We start from the raw sequence: 17859 nt of genomic DNA, 5'->3' as shown, positions 1-17859 counted from the left end.
TAGTGCCTGAACCCCCTTAGTGTGTTTACGCATGTAGAAGATCAAACGCGCGCATTATTTAAAGATCCTGTAACCCATGTCAGTGTTCGGTGGGTTATGGAGACATGAAAATACCCAGCACGCATGAACCATGACAGACTCATCAGCAAGTCGATGTTGGTCGTGTAACGGAAAGAAAAACAAAGAACAACAACTGGAAGCTACACATTCCTGTGCACTGTAAGCCTTGACCAAGACCATTTCCACAGTTTTCTTTGCCACTGTTTCGGACTGCTGTTTCTGAGGCATCCAAATGTATGCAGGTGTCTGACTACTGTTTCCAAGGCATCAAAATGTATGTATGTACACTTCACAGGACACTATGTGCATAATCTGCTTTACTAAACAGTAACAACTAAACGCAAAAAAAACAACATATATATATATATATATCTAAAAAAAAAAAGGGGGGGGGGGGGGGGGGGTCTTCCAAAACAAAATCCACCCTGCCGCATATATTTATATATATATGTGTGTGTACAATATCACAATCTGCTTAAATAACAATAAAACCTTCATTTTTTGTTTTGTTTAGTCTCTGATAAGAGAATAATTTATCACAAAAAAAAACAAAAACAAAAAAACAAAAAACAAACAAAAAAAAACAGCAGCAGCAAAGCCTACACAAAAACACCAACAGGCATGAAGATTGTCTCTGACAGCTCCCTGCAGTTAACTGCCGACACTGGGGCAATACTTGGCACAAAATGCCCACAAGTCAATGTGCATGGAGGTTTCAGGACAACAATGATAATGGTATACAGTAGTTATGTGGGGCAACCCCATTTTTGAGTGCCTGAAGGACTGCCACCTTACCATGGTGGGGTGGCTTGTGTACCTCAAGAGACTCCCAGAGCTATGCAGATGGGAGCCACCCAAGCCGGACAGGTCGAAGGGTGGAGGCTGGATGAAGTGAAATCCTCTGGTCACCCAGGTTGGGTGTTGGGCTCAGGGCTAACACTGTTACCCAGTCCCATAGAAATTTTTTTTTTTTTTTTTTTTTTTGCATTCAAACAAATCCATGCACTCTACACCACATCTGCTAGGCAGATGCCTGACCACCAGCATAACCCAATGCGCCTTGAGTGCATGCATGTGTATTTGTGTACCTATCAGAGTGGATTTCTTCTACAAATTTCTTTTTTTGGATTTCTTTTTTGCCAGAGGGCAACACTCTCATTGCCATGGGTTCTTTTTCAGTGTGCCAAATGCGTGCTGCACACGGGACCTCAGTTTATCGTCTCATCCAACTGACAGGATGCTCAGTTTGATTTTCCAGTCAAACTTTGGAGAAAGGTCGAGAGTGGGATTCGAACCCAGACTTTCACGGACTCTATGTATTGACAGATGAGCCCCTCACGGAAACAGCAACGGAAGAAACCAAGTGTACTGTGTGTGACGGGCCTCAAGAGTCACTGGAAGATGCTCCAATGGATCACACTGGTTTCATCTGGACTTTGCAGATGACCTGGCGCTGGTCTTCCACACCCATCATCACATGCAAGGGAAGACAACCGGTCTCAACAAATCTGAACTGCGAAGACAGGCTTGAAGATCAGCCAGAAGAAAACAAGAGTTGATGATGACACTGGACATTCCAAACCCGTCACCAATCCAAGTACACAGAACAGACCTAACCACGACTGAAGAATTTGTGTGTACCTGGGCAGCACTGTCAGACACTAGTGGTGGGGGAGCAGGCAGCGACATCAAGGGTCATGTCAGCATGGCCACAACCACCTTCAGAATGTTGATCAACATGTGCACATCCCCCCAGTGCGGCACCCAGAGCAAGGTCACATCACCTGGGCAGCCCTTCACTGGACACTGGAAGGTAGACACAAGAGAGGACAGCCAAAAACCACCCGGTACAGAACAGTGAAAGGAGAACTCAAGACCCTGAAGCACACCTTGGGTAGCATGCAGAGACTGGCCCTAAACAGACAAGAGTGGCAGATCTCGTTGCTGCTCTACATGCCAGAATGCATAATGGGCAGTAAGTAATATCGCGCAACCTCCCCATGTAATAGGCTCTAAGCGCCTCACACGAAACAATACATACGCAATAGTGCATAGTAGCATACGGCACCACATGAAGACATACTGAAAAATAGAAAAAAAATATATCAACATACATAATAACACTAGGAAAAAAACGTATATCTGCATACAACATAATACTACAATTTGCAAAATATGAACAAAGACACATAAAACAAATACACACAGTGCATGAAGACTTCAACAGAGAGGAGAAGAAAAAAACATAAATGGGGGCATACAGGTGTGGGGGGCGGTGAGAGGAGACAGACAGACAACGATGCTTTATCACAACCAAAGGCCATTTTGAACAGATAAGTTTAAAAAAAAAAAATTGTTTTGAAAGAGGACAGCGTTGATAAGCGACGGAGATCCAGAGGAAGAGAATTCAAGACAGCAGGAGCATGAGACTGAAAAGCCCTTTGGCCATATGTCTTTCAGGAGACTGGGGACTTGAAGGAGCTTTTCTCCAGAAGACCTCAGAGAGCGGGAAGGATGAGCAGTCTGAGGTCAGGCCAATGAAAGTGCACTGAAGAAGGCAATCAACAACAAAAATATAAGAAAACCCCCCAAAAAAAACAACAACAAAAAACCCTACAAAACTCTAACACAAGGCTTCAGTTTCAAGAAATGTCAACACATGCGGACTGTTCCATAAACATTACACACCATCTGCTGTTTAAAAAAAAAAAAAGAGAGAAAAAAAAAGAGACCAATATGAAAAGGAACAGATGCCCGACCTTTGCATAAACCCATTGGTCTGAAAAGACCTTGATCAGCACAGAAAGACTACACTGTAACACTGATACATACATCAGCATCAATGGTATGTGCATAAACTCTTCATCAAAGTGTGTCAAAAACAAAGAAATTCTGATCACCAGGAAGGCGTAAGCGGAGGTGAGTTAAAACCATTAATTCAAGGTAAAATCTTGCATGGAGAAGTCACTCTCACGAACAGGGTACAGTAAAATCATGCAAGTCTGCCTGAGGATGGAACAAACTTCCTGTGTTGCAAACTTTCCACACACAACTAAACACAACATTCATTCATGTTAGTTAGTTAAAACAAGATCTAGCACATCATTGTAAAATGAGGATGGTTTGAAATTCCTGTGCTGGAAGACTTTCAACATAGATATAAACAATATACCTTGATTCTTAAAACAAAATCTGGCATGCAATCACAATTTTTTTTTTTTTTAATGATCATATAACGGTTCTATTCATCCACTCACTGACAGGCACCAAATAAATGCACTTCTGAAAACTGTGCATATGTTGTAAACATGAAAACTTGAGGTTTCAATGTCTTAAACAAATCAACGAAAAACCAATCACACGCTAAATGATGAAACAAAATGATCTCAGCTTGGAGCTGAAAGAAAGAAAGAAAACACAAAAGCAGCAGTGCAGGGTCTCCCCTAGTGTGTGGCCTCTTGGTGACCTAACACTGATGGTTCCCTGCGGACTGCCGACACTGGGACTTGACAGACAAAGCGGGGCGTGGAATGAGCGGTGTGAAAGTAATGCCACTGATTTGGTGCAGATGATGGGGCAGGAAAAAACACAAAAGGTCAGAAACCTGGTCTTCCCCCTGCACTCTTCCATCACAGTATAGCTCTGACAAAATGACAACAACAACAAACACAACGTGTCCTCTTAGAGCTGGGCAGCATTCAGGGGCTCTCCTGCACTGCCCACACTGACGATAACCGAGGGTTTGGTGGAGTGCTGGGTGGGGGACTCACTGCACGCCAACACCTGCTGCAGTGCCACGGAGGGGCCACGGTCCAGCTCCAGGCAAGGCCTCACACTTCTCTGCAGCTTCTGAAACCACAGAAATTTTCCTGTGTGGGTAACGTTATGATTTAGTATCCAGGGAACACACTTCTCTGCAGCTTCTGAAACCACAGAAATTTTCCTGTGTGGGTAACGTTATGATTTAGTATCCAGGGAACACACTTCTCCGCAGCTTCTGAAACCACAGAAATTTTCCTGTGTGAGTAATGTTATGGTTTAGTATCCAGGGAACACACTTCTCTTCAGCTTCTGAAACCACAGAAATTTTCCTGTGTGGGTAACGTTATGATTTAGTATCCAGGGAACACACTTCTCTGCAGCTTCTGAAACCACAGAAATTTTCCTGTGTCAGTAATGTTATGGTTTAGTATCCAGGGAACACACTTCTCTGCAGCTTCTGAAACCACAGAAATTTTCCTGTGTGAGTAACGTTATGATTTAGTATCCAGGGAACACACTTCTCTTCAGCTTCTGAAACCACAGAAATTTTCCTGTGTGGGTAACGTTATGATTTAGTATCCAGGGAACACACTTCTCTGCAGCTTCTGAAACCACAGAAATTTTCCTGTGTGAGTAACGTTATGGTTTAGTGTCCAGGGAACACACTTCTCTGCAGCTTCTGAAACCACAGAAATTTTCTGTCTGGATAATGTTATGATTTAGTGTCCAGGGAACACACTTCTCTGCAGCTTCTGAAACCACAGAAATCTTCCGGTCTCAGCAGGCATGCCTACCCCCAACTTTTCTTTTCAGGAACAACACACATTAGAATCAGGGACAGGGTATTATTTTCAGGAGCATCTCAGCAAACATACAGTTAGTGTTTACCCGCATAGACATTGGTCTTACTTTGCCAGTGACAGAAATTGAGTGGATTTTCATAAAATGGCTTCAGTACTGTGCAGACAGTTCCGGCTTTTCACAAAGTGGCTTTGGTAATATTCTGCAGCATTTCATGTGTGTCCGAAGTGTCTTCGGCAATGGTCGGAAAGCCATCTAAGGGTACACTTGTACCCACTAGATACTTCAGGAAAAAATGTTACGGTCGGATTTTTTTCTATTTTCTGGGACATGCAGCAAATATCCGTATTTCTGGGACACCCTGTCCATTCTATCAAATTTCCGAGACAAAAACAGGCCCTCAGTAACGGTAGGCATGCCTGTGTCTGGGTAATGTTATGTTTTAGCATCCATGGAACACACTTCTCCGCAGCTTCTGAAACCACAGAAAATTTCCTGTGTGGGTAATGTAATGTTTTAGTGTCCATGGAACACACTTCCCTTCAGCTTCTGAAGCCACAGAAATTTTCTGGTCTCACACAGTCTGTGTAATGTTATGTTTAAGTATCTATGGAACACACTTCTCAGTGGTTTCTGAAACCACAGAGATTTTCCTGTCTGGGTAATGTAATGTTTTAGTGTCCATGGAACACACTTATCGGCAGTTTCTGAAACCACAGAAATTTTCCTGTCTGGGTAATGTTATGATCTAGTATCCACAGAAATTAGGTGTTACTGCAAGGCACTTACATCAGGTACACTGATCACATCACCATTGAACAAGTGCACCAAACCACCAAGCAAAACGTAGCAAATTACTAAGATCTGCTGACATCAGTCCAGAAAAGAAAGCTAAGCTGGTATGGCCACGTAACAAGATCCAGTGACCCTGCTAACTACTGACGGAGGGAGACGGAAGGGAAGACAGAAGAAAATGATAACTGACAACCCTGCAGAATGGACAGGACAACCATTTGCTGAGACCCAGGGCTTTGCACACAACCAACAGACCAGGGGTGGATTGCATGAGTGAACCAACAGACCAGGGGTGGACTGCATGAGCGAACCAACAGACCAGGGGTGGACTGCATGAGCGAACCAACAGACCAGGGGTGGACTGCATGAGTGAACCAACAGACCAGGGGTGGACTGCATGAGCGAACCAACAGACCTGGGGTGGATTGCATGAGTGAACCAACAGACCTGGGGTGGACTGCATGAGCCAACCAACAGACCTGGGGTGGATTGCATGAGCCAACCAACAGACCTGGGGTGGATTGCCAACAGACCAGGGGTGGATTGCATGAGCGAACCAACAGACCTGGGGTGGATTGCCAACAGACCAGGGGTGGATTGCATGAGCGAACCAACAGACCTGGGGTGGATTGCATGAGCGAACCAACAGACCTGGGGTGGATTGCATGAGCGAACCAACAGACCTGGGGTGGATTGCCAACAGACCAGGGGTGGATTGCATGAGCGAACCAACAGACCTGGGGTGGATTGCATGAGCCAACCAACAGACCAGGGGTGGATTGCATGAGTGAACCAACAGACCTGGGGTGGACTGCATGAGTGAACCAACAGACCAGGGGTGGACTGCATGAGCGAACCAACAGACCTGGGGTGGACTGCATGAGCCAACCAACAGACCTGGGGTGGATTGCCAACAGACCAGGGGTGGATTGCATGAGCGAACCAACAGACCTGGGGTGGATTGCATGAGCGAACCAACAGACCTGGGGTGGATTGCATGAGTGAACCAACAGACCTGGGGTGGATTGCCAACAGACCAGGGGTGGATTGCATGAGTGAACCAACAGACCTGGGGTGGATTGCATGAGTGAACCAACAGACCTGGGGTGGATTGCATGAACGAACCAACAGACCAGGGGTGGACTGCATGAGTGAACCAACAGACCAGGGGTGGATTGCATGAGCGAACCAACAGACCTGGGGTGGATTGAGGGTGGATTGCATGAGCCAACCAACAGACCTGGGGTGGATTGCATGAGCGAACCAACAGACCAGGGGTGGATTGCACGAGCGAACCAACAGACCTGGGGTGGATTGCATGAGCCAACCAACAGACCAGGGGTGGATTGCATGAGTGAACCAACAGACCTGGGGTGGATTGCATGAGTGAACCAACAGATGTGGGGTGGATTGCATGAGCCAACCAACAGACCAGGGGTGGATTGCATGAGTGAACCAACAGACTGGGAGTTGGTTGCATGAGTGAACCAACAGACCTGGGGCGGATTGCATGAGTGAACCAACAGACGTGGGGTGGACTGCATGAGTGAACCAACAGACCTGGGGTGGATTGCACGAGCCAACCAACAGACCTGGGGTGGATTGAGGGTGGATTGCATGAGCGAACCAACAGACCTGGGCTGGATTGCATGAGTGAACCAACAGACTGGGAGTTGGTTGCATGAGTGAACCAACAGACCAGGGGTGGATTGCATGAGCAAACCAACAGACCTGGGGTGGATTGCATGAGCGAACCAACAGACCTGGGGTGGATTGCATGAGCGAACCAACAGACCAGGGGTGGATTGCATGAGTGAACCAACAGACCTGGGGTGGACTGCATGAGTGAACCAACAGACCTGGGGTGGATTGCATGAGCGAACCAACAGACCAGGGGTGGGTTGCACGAGCGAACCAACAGACCTGGGGTGGGTTGCATGAGCCAACTTAGCAGTGCTAAGTTTCCTTTTCGTTAAGAATGTTCCCACCTCCACGGTAAATTCCACACACTTAGGCATATTCTTAACTCTAAGCAAACTTAGTGCTGCAAAGATCGCCTCATGTACCTCGTCCCTGGAGGAATCTGGTGATCAGATCTGTGCAGCACCCCACTGACTTCACAGAGTTAAGGGTGCAGAAGAGGAAGAAATTCAGGGACCAAAACTTTCCTGCATTTTACAAAGCTGACATGAGAGAAATGACATGTAGCATGTAATCCACCCTTCTGATCAAGAGTTAGGTAAAAAAAAATAAAAAAATTTTTTTTTAAACCTGACGTGAAATGACCAGTAACATGAACACAAACTGACATTTGTTGACTCAAACCACCTTTGCATGGTTGGGGGACCTATAAATAGAAGGATCAGCTCTCCAACTGACACAGACTGAACCCACGGCAACAAAAGGGTTGTTCCTGGCAAAATTAGATACACATGTATGTTAAAATGTATGTATGCAGCGCGCGCGCATGTGTGTGTGTGTGTGTGTGTGTGTGTGTGTAGTCACATTTTGGTGAGTGTATGTAACATAGATATGATGTTTTATGTTAACAAAAGCGTTTTTGTAAAGCACCTAGAGCAGATTTCTGGATAGTGTGCTATATAAGTATCCATTATTATTATTATTATTAAAATTCTGTAGATAAATCCACTTCAATAGGAAAAACAAATAAAACTGCACACAGGGAAAAATACCAAAAAAAAAAAGAAAAAAAAAAAGGGGTGGCGCTGTAGTGTAGCGACGCGCTCTCCCTGGGGGAGAGCAGCCTGAATTTCACACACAGAAATCTGTTGGGATAAAAAGAAAATACAAACAAAAATACAAAATACAAGTACGGAAAAGAAAGTGACCCCCAAATTCTATGGCACAAGACAGGGCTCACTCACGGTGAGGAGGGTGGACCCCTTGGCAGTGTAGACAGCGTGCACCATGCCCACAGGGATGCAGATGACCGACAGCAGGGCGATGAACCACCCCACCACCTGGGCCCACACCGGGTACGTGTACCCCGCGATCGTCAGCGCCTTGTACTGCACCATGCTGAAGATGAAGATACCCTGAAAGGACAGAGTAACAAATATTTGTATCAATTTGTATTTCTCTTTCTCTTTTTTTTTTATCACAACAGATTTCTCTGTGTGAAATTCGGGCTGCTCACCCCAGGGAGAGCGAGTCGCTACACTACAGCGCCCCCCCCTCCCCCTTTTTAAAAATTTTTTTTCTTGCATGCAGTTTTATTTGTTTTTCCTATGGAAGTGGATTTTTCTACAAAATTGTTCCAGGAACAACCCTTTTGTTGCCGTGGGTTCTTTTACGTGCGCTAAGTGCATGCTGCACACAGACCCTCGGTTTATTGTCTCATCCGAATGACTGATTGATGATAATAATAATGACAGTAGGATTTGATAGCAAAACAAATAAAAGTGCAGGTAGGAAAAAAAAAGGGGGGGGTGTGCGGGGGTGGGGGGTGGGGGGGTGCTCTCTGTGCAGTGAAAGCAGCCCAAATCTCAGACAGAGAAATCTGTTGTGACCAAAAGAGTGGTACAATACAAGAAAAAACAAAACAAAAAAAACTACAGTGATAATAACAACAACAACAAGTACTTATAATAGTGCTGAATTTTGCACACAGACAAATCAAAGTGTTCTCAAACCAGACATTCACACGCATGCATAACTTTAATCACAGAGATGAAAAATAAAACTTATAAACACATGCAAACAGAAAGCTGAAGAAACTAAAGTGTGGACCATGAAGAAGCAGAGGGGAGAGGGAAGGGAAAGGGGAGTGGGGGGAGGGCTGGTGCTATTTTAGGAAGAGGCTGCTTTTGAGGCCAGGCTTGAAAGAGCTACGTGCAGAGACCTGATGAATCCGAAGAGGGAGCCCATTCCAAGTGCAAGGTCCAGAGACAGAGAAAGAGTGGCAGCAGACTGTGGAGTGTTGGAATCTGGGAATGCAGAAGCAGAGTCGTTCTGAAGCTGACTGTAGAGAGCAAGATGGGATGTGTTTTTTTCAGAAGTTAGGAACAATACAAGACAGATTCATCCACCATCACCTCAACCACCACCACCGACCCCAACCCCCCAACAACCCTCCCTTCTAAAAAAAAAATCAAAATCTAACCAATCAAAACAACAACAACATAATAATGATAACAACAATAATGATAGTCATGAAATAAAATAATGCATATTCATAATGTGCTCTACCTCCTTAGCACAGGAGGCCAGGCAACAAACAATTAATAACAATCGGGGGAAACACTTACAAAAAAAATATCAACATTGGGCACAATACTCAGCTTACAGGCAAGACAAACAGAAGCAAACCAAACGACATGTAAATTACAATCACAACAAAACTCACTTATCAGGACTGGTTGAAACAAAAACATGACAACATCGAAAAACACAAAACAAAAAACAACAAAAAACCCGAAGAGAAGCAATACATGTGATGAATGAAGTAAGAAGAAGGAATACTCTTTCTTTTTTTTTCTCTCTCTCTCTTTTTTCTTCTTTTTTGTTTTGTTTTGTTTTTTTGGTAATACTAATTGTCCAAATAATACACTGTTACCGTTCGGTTTTCCTGTTATTTTCTTCCATTTATATCTAATCTATTTAATATCATTATCACTGTATGTCTGGATGAAAAATTTTGAATAAAAATATTTGAAAAGAAAAAGAAAGAAAAGAAATACTCACAAAGATGAGCACAGGAGAGATGACATACCAGCAGACGATGAAGAACAGATTGGGTCGGCTGCCTGTCATGCTCCGGATGTCTTCTGCTAATCTTCTGGCACCTGCACACAAATGATGACAGAAACGATGATGACACACACCTAAGCACAACGACATGACACACCTAGGCACAGCTATGACACACCTAGACACAACAATGACACACCCAGACAATGATGGCACATGTGGACACAATGGTGACACACACAGCACTAACCTCACAATGGCAGTGACAGACACACAAGTGATCAAGTATCATAATTATTATATGTACGTGTTGACACACAAAAACATCACACGAAGGCAAAAGACATATGTGCACATGCATGCAAGCATGCATGCATGCATGCAAGCATGCACGCACACACACACACACGCACATGCACACGCACACACAAACAGACCGACTGTCACTAGCAGAAACAAGAGAAAAGATCCCCACAAAAACACACCAAATGCCTCCAGACACACAGAAAGAAAAAACAACATCACACAACACACAAACAACAAAACTCTGGCTCCCTCTCTACTGAGCCAGAAAGCAATGGCCTGACAACACATGCAAGGCTCCAAATACCACTCCTGTCCAACTGTCTGGGACAACTAAACCTTCAGGGACCGTATTCAAGACAAAATTCTTTTTTTCTTTTTTTTTCCCTCAAGGCCTGACTAAGCGCGTTGGGTTACGCTGCTGGTCAGGCATCTGCTTGGCAGATGTGGTGTAGCGTATATGGATTTGTCCGAACACAGTGACGCCTCCTTGAGCTACTGAAACTGAAACTGAAACAGAAACTCATTTTGCCTTCAGGCAAGTTATCTTTGACATGGTTGGGACCCGCGGGTACAGTTTACCATGAAGGATAAGTTATCTTCGTATTCAAGACACACGCGGCTCACTCAGACAGCTAACCCATCGTCTTTTAAAAAAAATCCCAACAATTCCCCATCTGCGCATGCTCTCAGTTTCACTTCTCATCACACCACAGCTCTGAACATTGTTGAGAGAGTTCGCAAAACATGTGCCATCCGTAAAGCACGCCTGTTTTCCCTTAAAAAAAAAGAAAGAAAAATGCTGCATAAGCATCCGCCATATTTACCTCTGCTTCGTGGGCAGTCACCCTTGGCAGGTAGTAAGGGTAAATTGCCTTCGGGTTTGTAGACACGCGGGTAGACTCCTGTGTTCATGAATACTGGATATTGCTTACCCTCAGGCACTTTGCCTTGCCTCAGGCAGATTACCCGCCCATTTACCCTCAGACACGATGTTCTCTTGAAAACGGCCCCTGGTGGACAAGAGGAACTGCTCTCTCCACATGTCTGTTGGCCAACCAGTCTGTGACTGTGTCAGTGGAAGGGTGACTGTGCAGTCTGCCTCAGTGAAGACTGATCACACTTCCATCCTTCCTTTTTCACTTAAAGCGTCGTTTTGAACAGTCTACTGGCTTGTCACTGCTGCACCAGTAATTGCTTTTATCTCCTTCTTTTTCATTCATGGGCTGTGACTCCTACCTACATTCACTCACATTCACATGAAGGCTTTTTACATGTATGACCGTTTTTACTCCAGCCCTGTACACAGTCATACTTCGTTTTCAGGTGGGGTGCATGCCGAGTATGTTCTTGTTTAAATACCCCACACAATAATTTCACACAAGCGAATGTCATTGTGAGAAAAAGGAATGCAATGCAATGCAATGCAATGCAAAACAATACAACGCAATGCAATAAAATACAAACCACTGTGTGCTGTGTCCAACTCACCGTAAAACCAGCTGATGGCAATGACCTCAAAGAAGGCCAGAATCATCAGGGAGAGAGCTGCAGCGTAGTAGTCGATGAGGGTGAAAAACCACTGCCCACCCTGCCACACAGTTTAAAGTCTATGCATTTTCTAAAATCTTTTTAAAATTTCTTTTCTTATACTGTATTTATGGACTGTGTAACTCAAATGTTCACTTACATCTACAAGTGCACAACGGCTTTCACATGCACAAGAGTTTTTTGTTGTTGTTTTTTATTTACCACGCCATGCAAGCAACCATAGTCTGTTTCAAGAATGTGCATGCTGGGTATGTTTGTGTTTCCATAATCTACTGAACAATGACACAATATGGGACCTTTGATGAGCATCGGATTTGATCTTGTGCAAAAACAGATGAAGGCAATTAAGGCATCAGCAGGTCTAAACATGTGTTAACCTGGGAGATTGTGTGAGTCTGTGTGTGTGTGTGTGTGTGTGTGTGTGTGTGTGTGTGTGTGTGTGTGTGTGTGTGTGTGTGTGTGTGTGTGTGTGTGTGTGTGTATAAAGGTTTCCTTGTTGCTATATTACGTCCCCTCCCCACCTCTTACCTTCTAATTTAGTTCGGACCCCCCAGCCACCCCTCTCACCTGTCCATCATTAACACTTGTTAACTAATGTATTTGTATGTGGAAGCTTTGTACTTATATTGTTGTCAAATGTACTGTGATGTTGACAGTGCAACGCCTTTCATCCCTCATCCCATACTCTTTCCAGCCTTGTTCGTGTGTTTTAAGTTAATGATGGAATGAATGTCTTCACTTTTAAAAGCAACTATATCTTAAAATAAGTGTTTAATTTCTTTACGACGAGCTTGAAGGCGAATTTCTGTACTCTAGTTCAGACAATAAAGTGACTGACTGAATGATTGTTTGATTGAAAATCTCTACTCTTAAACCACCACATACTAATACCGGAATCAAACCAAGAACCCGTTGACTTAGAGACCCTAAACCACTTTTCTGTTGCATCCATCTTGTACATGATTCAACTGTATCATTTGAGATTACTTTTTTTTTCACGTTCACTTCTTCACCTGATGATTGTGAGACTAGAATGAAAACGGGTGAGATTTATTCCCGTTACCCACTCCCCACTACCACCAAATAAATACAGACAGCCAGACAGATACATATATAAATAAACCATGACCAACTCCATCCAACATGAGCCAATTCCTGTCACAATTTTAGGTAAGGACACACACAAGACAATGGAACACAGGCACAATTTTGTGTTTTCTTTTCAAAGACGGTGGGGAGGGGGGTAGAGAAAAAACGATTACACATTTTTATGTGTACATGATTATGATTTGTAACATAATTGTTCACCTCTCTTCTGAAAGGACCAATGGTCTGAATAAAAATCATTTTCATTAAAGATTAAAGAAAAAATGAAAAAAGAAAGAAATATAATGTAATTACTAGGTACTAATGTAACTATCATGCCAGTGTAAAAATGTTATTTTTTCAAGTGCCTATGTGGTTCCTGGACTAACTGCTTACCAAGGCACTGTATGTGTTTTGACCCTTCAAGGATAAAACCCTTCTTTCATCAACTACTGTCTTCCCACCACAAGACAATCTTGACATCCCCTTCACGCTAGCAACACCCTTCCCATATTCTAGGACAGACAGCTTCCTTCCTCCAGATAACACTCAATTCCCAGCTTCAGAAATCTGATAATGTCACGTTTCTATCTTCACATTCTAACTGACTTAGATTCAACTTGTGTGGAATTAGTTTACAAGGCACTATACTCTGCTGAGGCTACAAATATAGAGTCAGTACTCTGACACATGTGTGAGGAGGGAGGAAGCCTGCTTGGCTGTCTATGCTCCCTCAGTGATAGCATTCTTTGTTCCAGGATGCTGGGAAAGTCCAGAACTGCCAGGCACAGGCGCTTGATTGCTTATAGTTGTAGGCACTAACAGGTAACGCATTTAAATTAAAATACTATGTCAGTGTTATGTTCTGCGTGAACGACAGCACAAAATCGTTAACAGAAACAGAGAGTCAAGCAAGCAGTGTCCGACACCACTGACCTGTGTGATGTTGGGAAGGCCACAGACAAAGGAGACGAGGCAGACGACAAACACCAGAACCTCTTTACGACGGAGGTAACGTCGCACAGCGCTGCCGAAATGATCCTGTATGGTGGTCACTATCACCTCCACGGATGCAAACTGCCCACAGTGTCCAGGGCAAGATCTTATCTTAAAGACAGTACACTGGATAAGCGATAACTGCTTTTTTTTTTTTAGATATCAAGCCATCTGACAAAAAAACCCAAAAAACAAGAGCTGAGAAGTACAACTGTTCAGAGTACATCCTCCTCGGCCCACAATAAAGCACACACACACACACACACAAACATACACATGCACACACACACACGCACACACACACACATACTACTCTACGTGTGCAAGACAAGCAGGAAGAAGAAGAGCAATACCTGACTGTCGATACCAAGGCAGACGAGCATGAAGAAGAAGAGGAAGGCAAAGAGCTGGGACACCGGCATGGTGGTGAAGGCTTCAGGGTAAATGACAAACACCAGGCCTGGACCTGCAGCCACAGATACACTTGTATCAACACACACACACACACACACACACACCCCACACACCCCACACACACCCACGTGAACATACACACACACACCACACACACACACACGTAAACATACACACACACACCACACACACACGTAAACATACACACACACACCACACACACACACACGTAAACATACACACACACACCACACACACACGTAAACATACACACACACACCACACACACACACACGTAAACATACACACACACACACATCACACACACACACCACACATGTAAACATACACACACACACATGTAAACACACACACACACACACACACACACACACACACACACACACAAAGCGTCAATACATTTAACATTGTTGCTTATAAGCCAGCTGACTGCACAGAACCACATCAGGTCCGACCAGCTACATAAAAAAACTGAACTGTGTTCAATGCTGAACTCTGTCAAAAAACACCCACAAAACCACACAGATCATGCTATATCATTGTAACCACTGACCTTCCTAACTGTGGCAAATACGACTTGGCTGAGCTGGGGACATCATCCCCTGAATACGAAACTTGTTGGTATGCTTTCAATGGTTTTGCTCAACTGCCTTACTCGAGTGTTTGATTCGCATGTTGGTTTCATTGCCAAAACAGTTTGCTTGCCTGGAACCAGTCGACAGCAAATGTAACAAGTCAACCTCTATTGATATGGACCAAAGGCCTGACCAGTAAAACAGTTGTACTTGTATTCAGTCTCTCTCTCTCTCTCTCTCTCTCTGTCTCACCTTCTTTGACCACATCCTCCACAGCCTTGCCCTGGCTGTAGGCCAGGTACCCCAGGGTGGAGAAAATGGCAAACCCCGCCAGTATACAGGTGCCTGCGTCCACCACCGCCAGCACCAGCACGTCCCTGAACACAACAACAATCACCACTGTGATACCAGTGTTTCATTCCTATTATGGCCACTGCCCCTCATGAAGGGGTATAACACACACACACACACACACACACACACACACACACACACACACACACAAAGCAGAGTATCTGAAGAAAATTAGAAGTTGCAACAGATCTGAAATGCAATGCCTTGTAGGGGTAAATTGACAAATTTGCTTACGATGCTTTCAATTTTTTTTTTTTTTTTAGATGCCCGAAGCAGATTTAACAACAAAAGTTAATAACATTGATGATATGAATAATAATGATAATAATAACAATAATGGTCATGATGACAATGATGATGACAATAATGACCACAGTTATCATCATCATCATCATCATACTGAGAAGAAGAAGAAGAAGAAGAAGAAGAAGATAATTATCATGATAATGATACTGACGATGGCAAAGAAGATAGAAATAATACTAATTAGGGTAATCACTGAACACTATTCAACAATCCTAAACGGAATAACAGATACTTTGTGTGTGTGTGTCTTTCCTAAACCCCCTGAGTGCTGAACATTGGGGAAACAAGATCAGTGTGGCATGTGTTTCCAACAGGATTTCTACTGTCTGTGCACTTGTCAGTGGTGTCACTGATTTGGACTGACACCCTGACCTGTAAGCTGTCTTACCAGGGTGTGACAGCCCAGACAAGCATAGTCTTCACAAGCAGTCACGTGTTAGTGAAATCAAATGAAAGAAATCTGGAGCCCTTCTTCCCATTAAAAAGTTTCATTTTCAAAGAAAGACCTAGCAGCTTTTTTTTCCCCCTTTTTTTCAGTTTTCTTCTGTACAAAATGCAAATATTCAATTTACAATCTATTTTGCTCAAAACAACAAAAACATCAGATAAAATTGTATGACTTTATAAAGTTTGGAAGAAAAGCAAAAATGCATACAGCTGTCTAACAAAACATTAACAAAGATACACCTACATCATCTTGTTTTCTTTCATGACATTGCTAGTTGGTCATTTACTGCTATTTTGTTTTTCTTTTGTTGTAATACTGCATTCAAACCAAGCCCCTTGAATGCCAAATCAATGCCTGCAAGACACGATATGTAAGGAAGGTCGTGAATAAAACATGGCGGGACAATATCAGGAACACCAGGATCTAACTGTCTTGAATATATCAATGGATATCTATGTGGTCTCACTGAATGCTCAAACATGTACACTGCTGTGTATTGTACATAAATATGTAAAAGTGCTGGTTTTTGACTCACTTGAGTAAACAAAGTGAGTCTATGTTTTAACCCGATGTTTGGTTGTTTCTGTGTGTGTGTCTGTGTGTGTGTGTGTGTGTGTGTGTGTCCGTGGTAAACTTTAACGTTGCCATTTTCTCTGGAAATACTTTGTCTGCCAATACCAAATTTGACTTAAACATAGTATGAAAAAAAAATTTCACAGTCATACCAATAACAGGTTGTAAGTCTCCCGAAATAAGCAGTTTTTCCAAATTATTATTCTGTTGAGGTTCGTTCGGAAATCCGAAAATTCTAAAAACCGCTTCCTACGGAGTTAGGCATAGGCCTACTAGAAGGTAGGTTGTATTCCAAGACAACATGACCTTATTTTTCTTGTTCACAATTAAAAGTAAAGAAATACAAATTCTGGACAGAACACATACAGAGATACTAACTACACCACTGATGTGTTTACTGTATATAAATATTCTAAAGTGGTCACTGAATTAACTGGATTGAACATGAAAAAAAAATTGAATCGATTGTTTCTTTCAGCCCATTGTACTGGACTGGTTCCTGCAGATCTAGAGATCTACCATGTGTTGTGGTGTGCTTGAAGGGATGGCAAAGTCTCCTTTACTGCCGAAATAAAAGAATAATCAAGATATAATAAAACAAAAAAAAAACAAAAAAATGATTTAAATGGCATAATTATGTTACAATCACATCTATTTATCGCATGAAGAAGAAAACGTCAACATTCCTTTCAGTATCAAATTTAGTCAAATGATGTGTAGCAATGGGGATTAGTCTGCTTGCTTCGGAACTGAACATGCATGGTTCGATCCCGCTCACGTGCCTTTTTAAAAATAATCTTCAGATTTTTTCTCCAGAGTTTATTTTATATATCATATTTAATACAGAGCACTTTTCTGTGATTTTTTTATTTTTTTTTTTTATTTTTTTTTTTTTTGCTCCTCATGATTCCTCTACTGGATAAAGCGCGAAGCACAAGTGAGTCTTGAAGGCTTTGCCTCTTGCTTTTAGGTAAGTCAATAGAAACTTATCTGATCATTTTGGACACTTAAACATGTGCATGTCTTCTCGGAGTATATTCTTATATTATTACTGTAGTTGTTGTAACTGACTTGTTAATTGATTGGCTGAATGATAAACTGATT

The 17859-nt window shown here is 43.0% G+C and overlaps 1 protein-coding gene across 2 annotated transcripts in view; it reads right to left on the bottom strand.

The window, feature by feature from the left end:
- Positions 1–459: 459 nt before the first annotated feature.
- Positions 460–17859, bottom strand: part of LOC143288350 (sodium- and chloride-dependent GABA transporter ine-like) — an 82397-nt gene continuing 64997 nt past the window's right edge. For both annotated transcript variants that reach the window (XM_076596732.1, XM_076596731.1), the window contains 7 exons: positions 15327–15451; positions 14418–14530; positions 14005–14145; positions 11923–12022; positions 10123–10223; positions 8304–8474; positions 460–3909 (listed from right to left, as the gene is read on the bottom strand). In XM_076596732.1, the coding sequence (XP_076452847.1) occupies positions 3742–3909; positions 8304–8474; positions 10123–10223; positions 11923–12022; positions 14005–14145; positions 14418–14530; positions 15327–15451 (919 nt within the window). In that variant the 3' untranslated portion in view covers positions 460–3741. The remainder of the gene's footprint in view (positions 3910–8303; positions 8475–10122; positions 10224–11922; positions 12023–14004; positions 14146–14417; positions 14531–15326; positions 15452–17859) is intronic.

The sequence above is a fragment of the Babylonia areolata genome, chromosome 12 (assembly GCF_041734735.1).
Source record: "Babylonia areolata isolate BAREFJ2019XMU chromosome 12, ASM4173473v1, whole genome shotgun sequence".
In the NCBI taxonomy this organism is placed as follows: Eukaryota; Metazoa; Mollusca; class Gastropoda; order Neogastropoda; family Buccinidae; genus Babylonia; species Babylonia areolata.
This window is presented reverse-complemented; position numbering and strand designations above follow the sequence as displayed.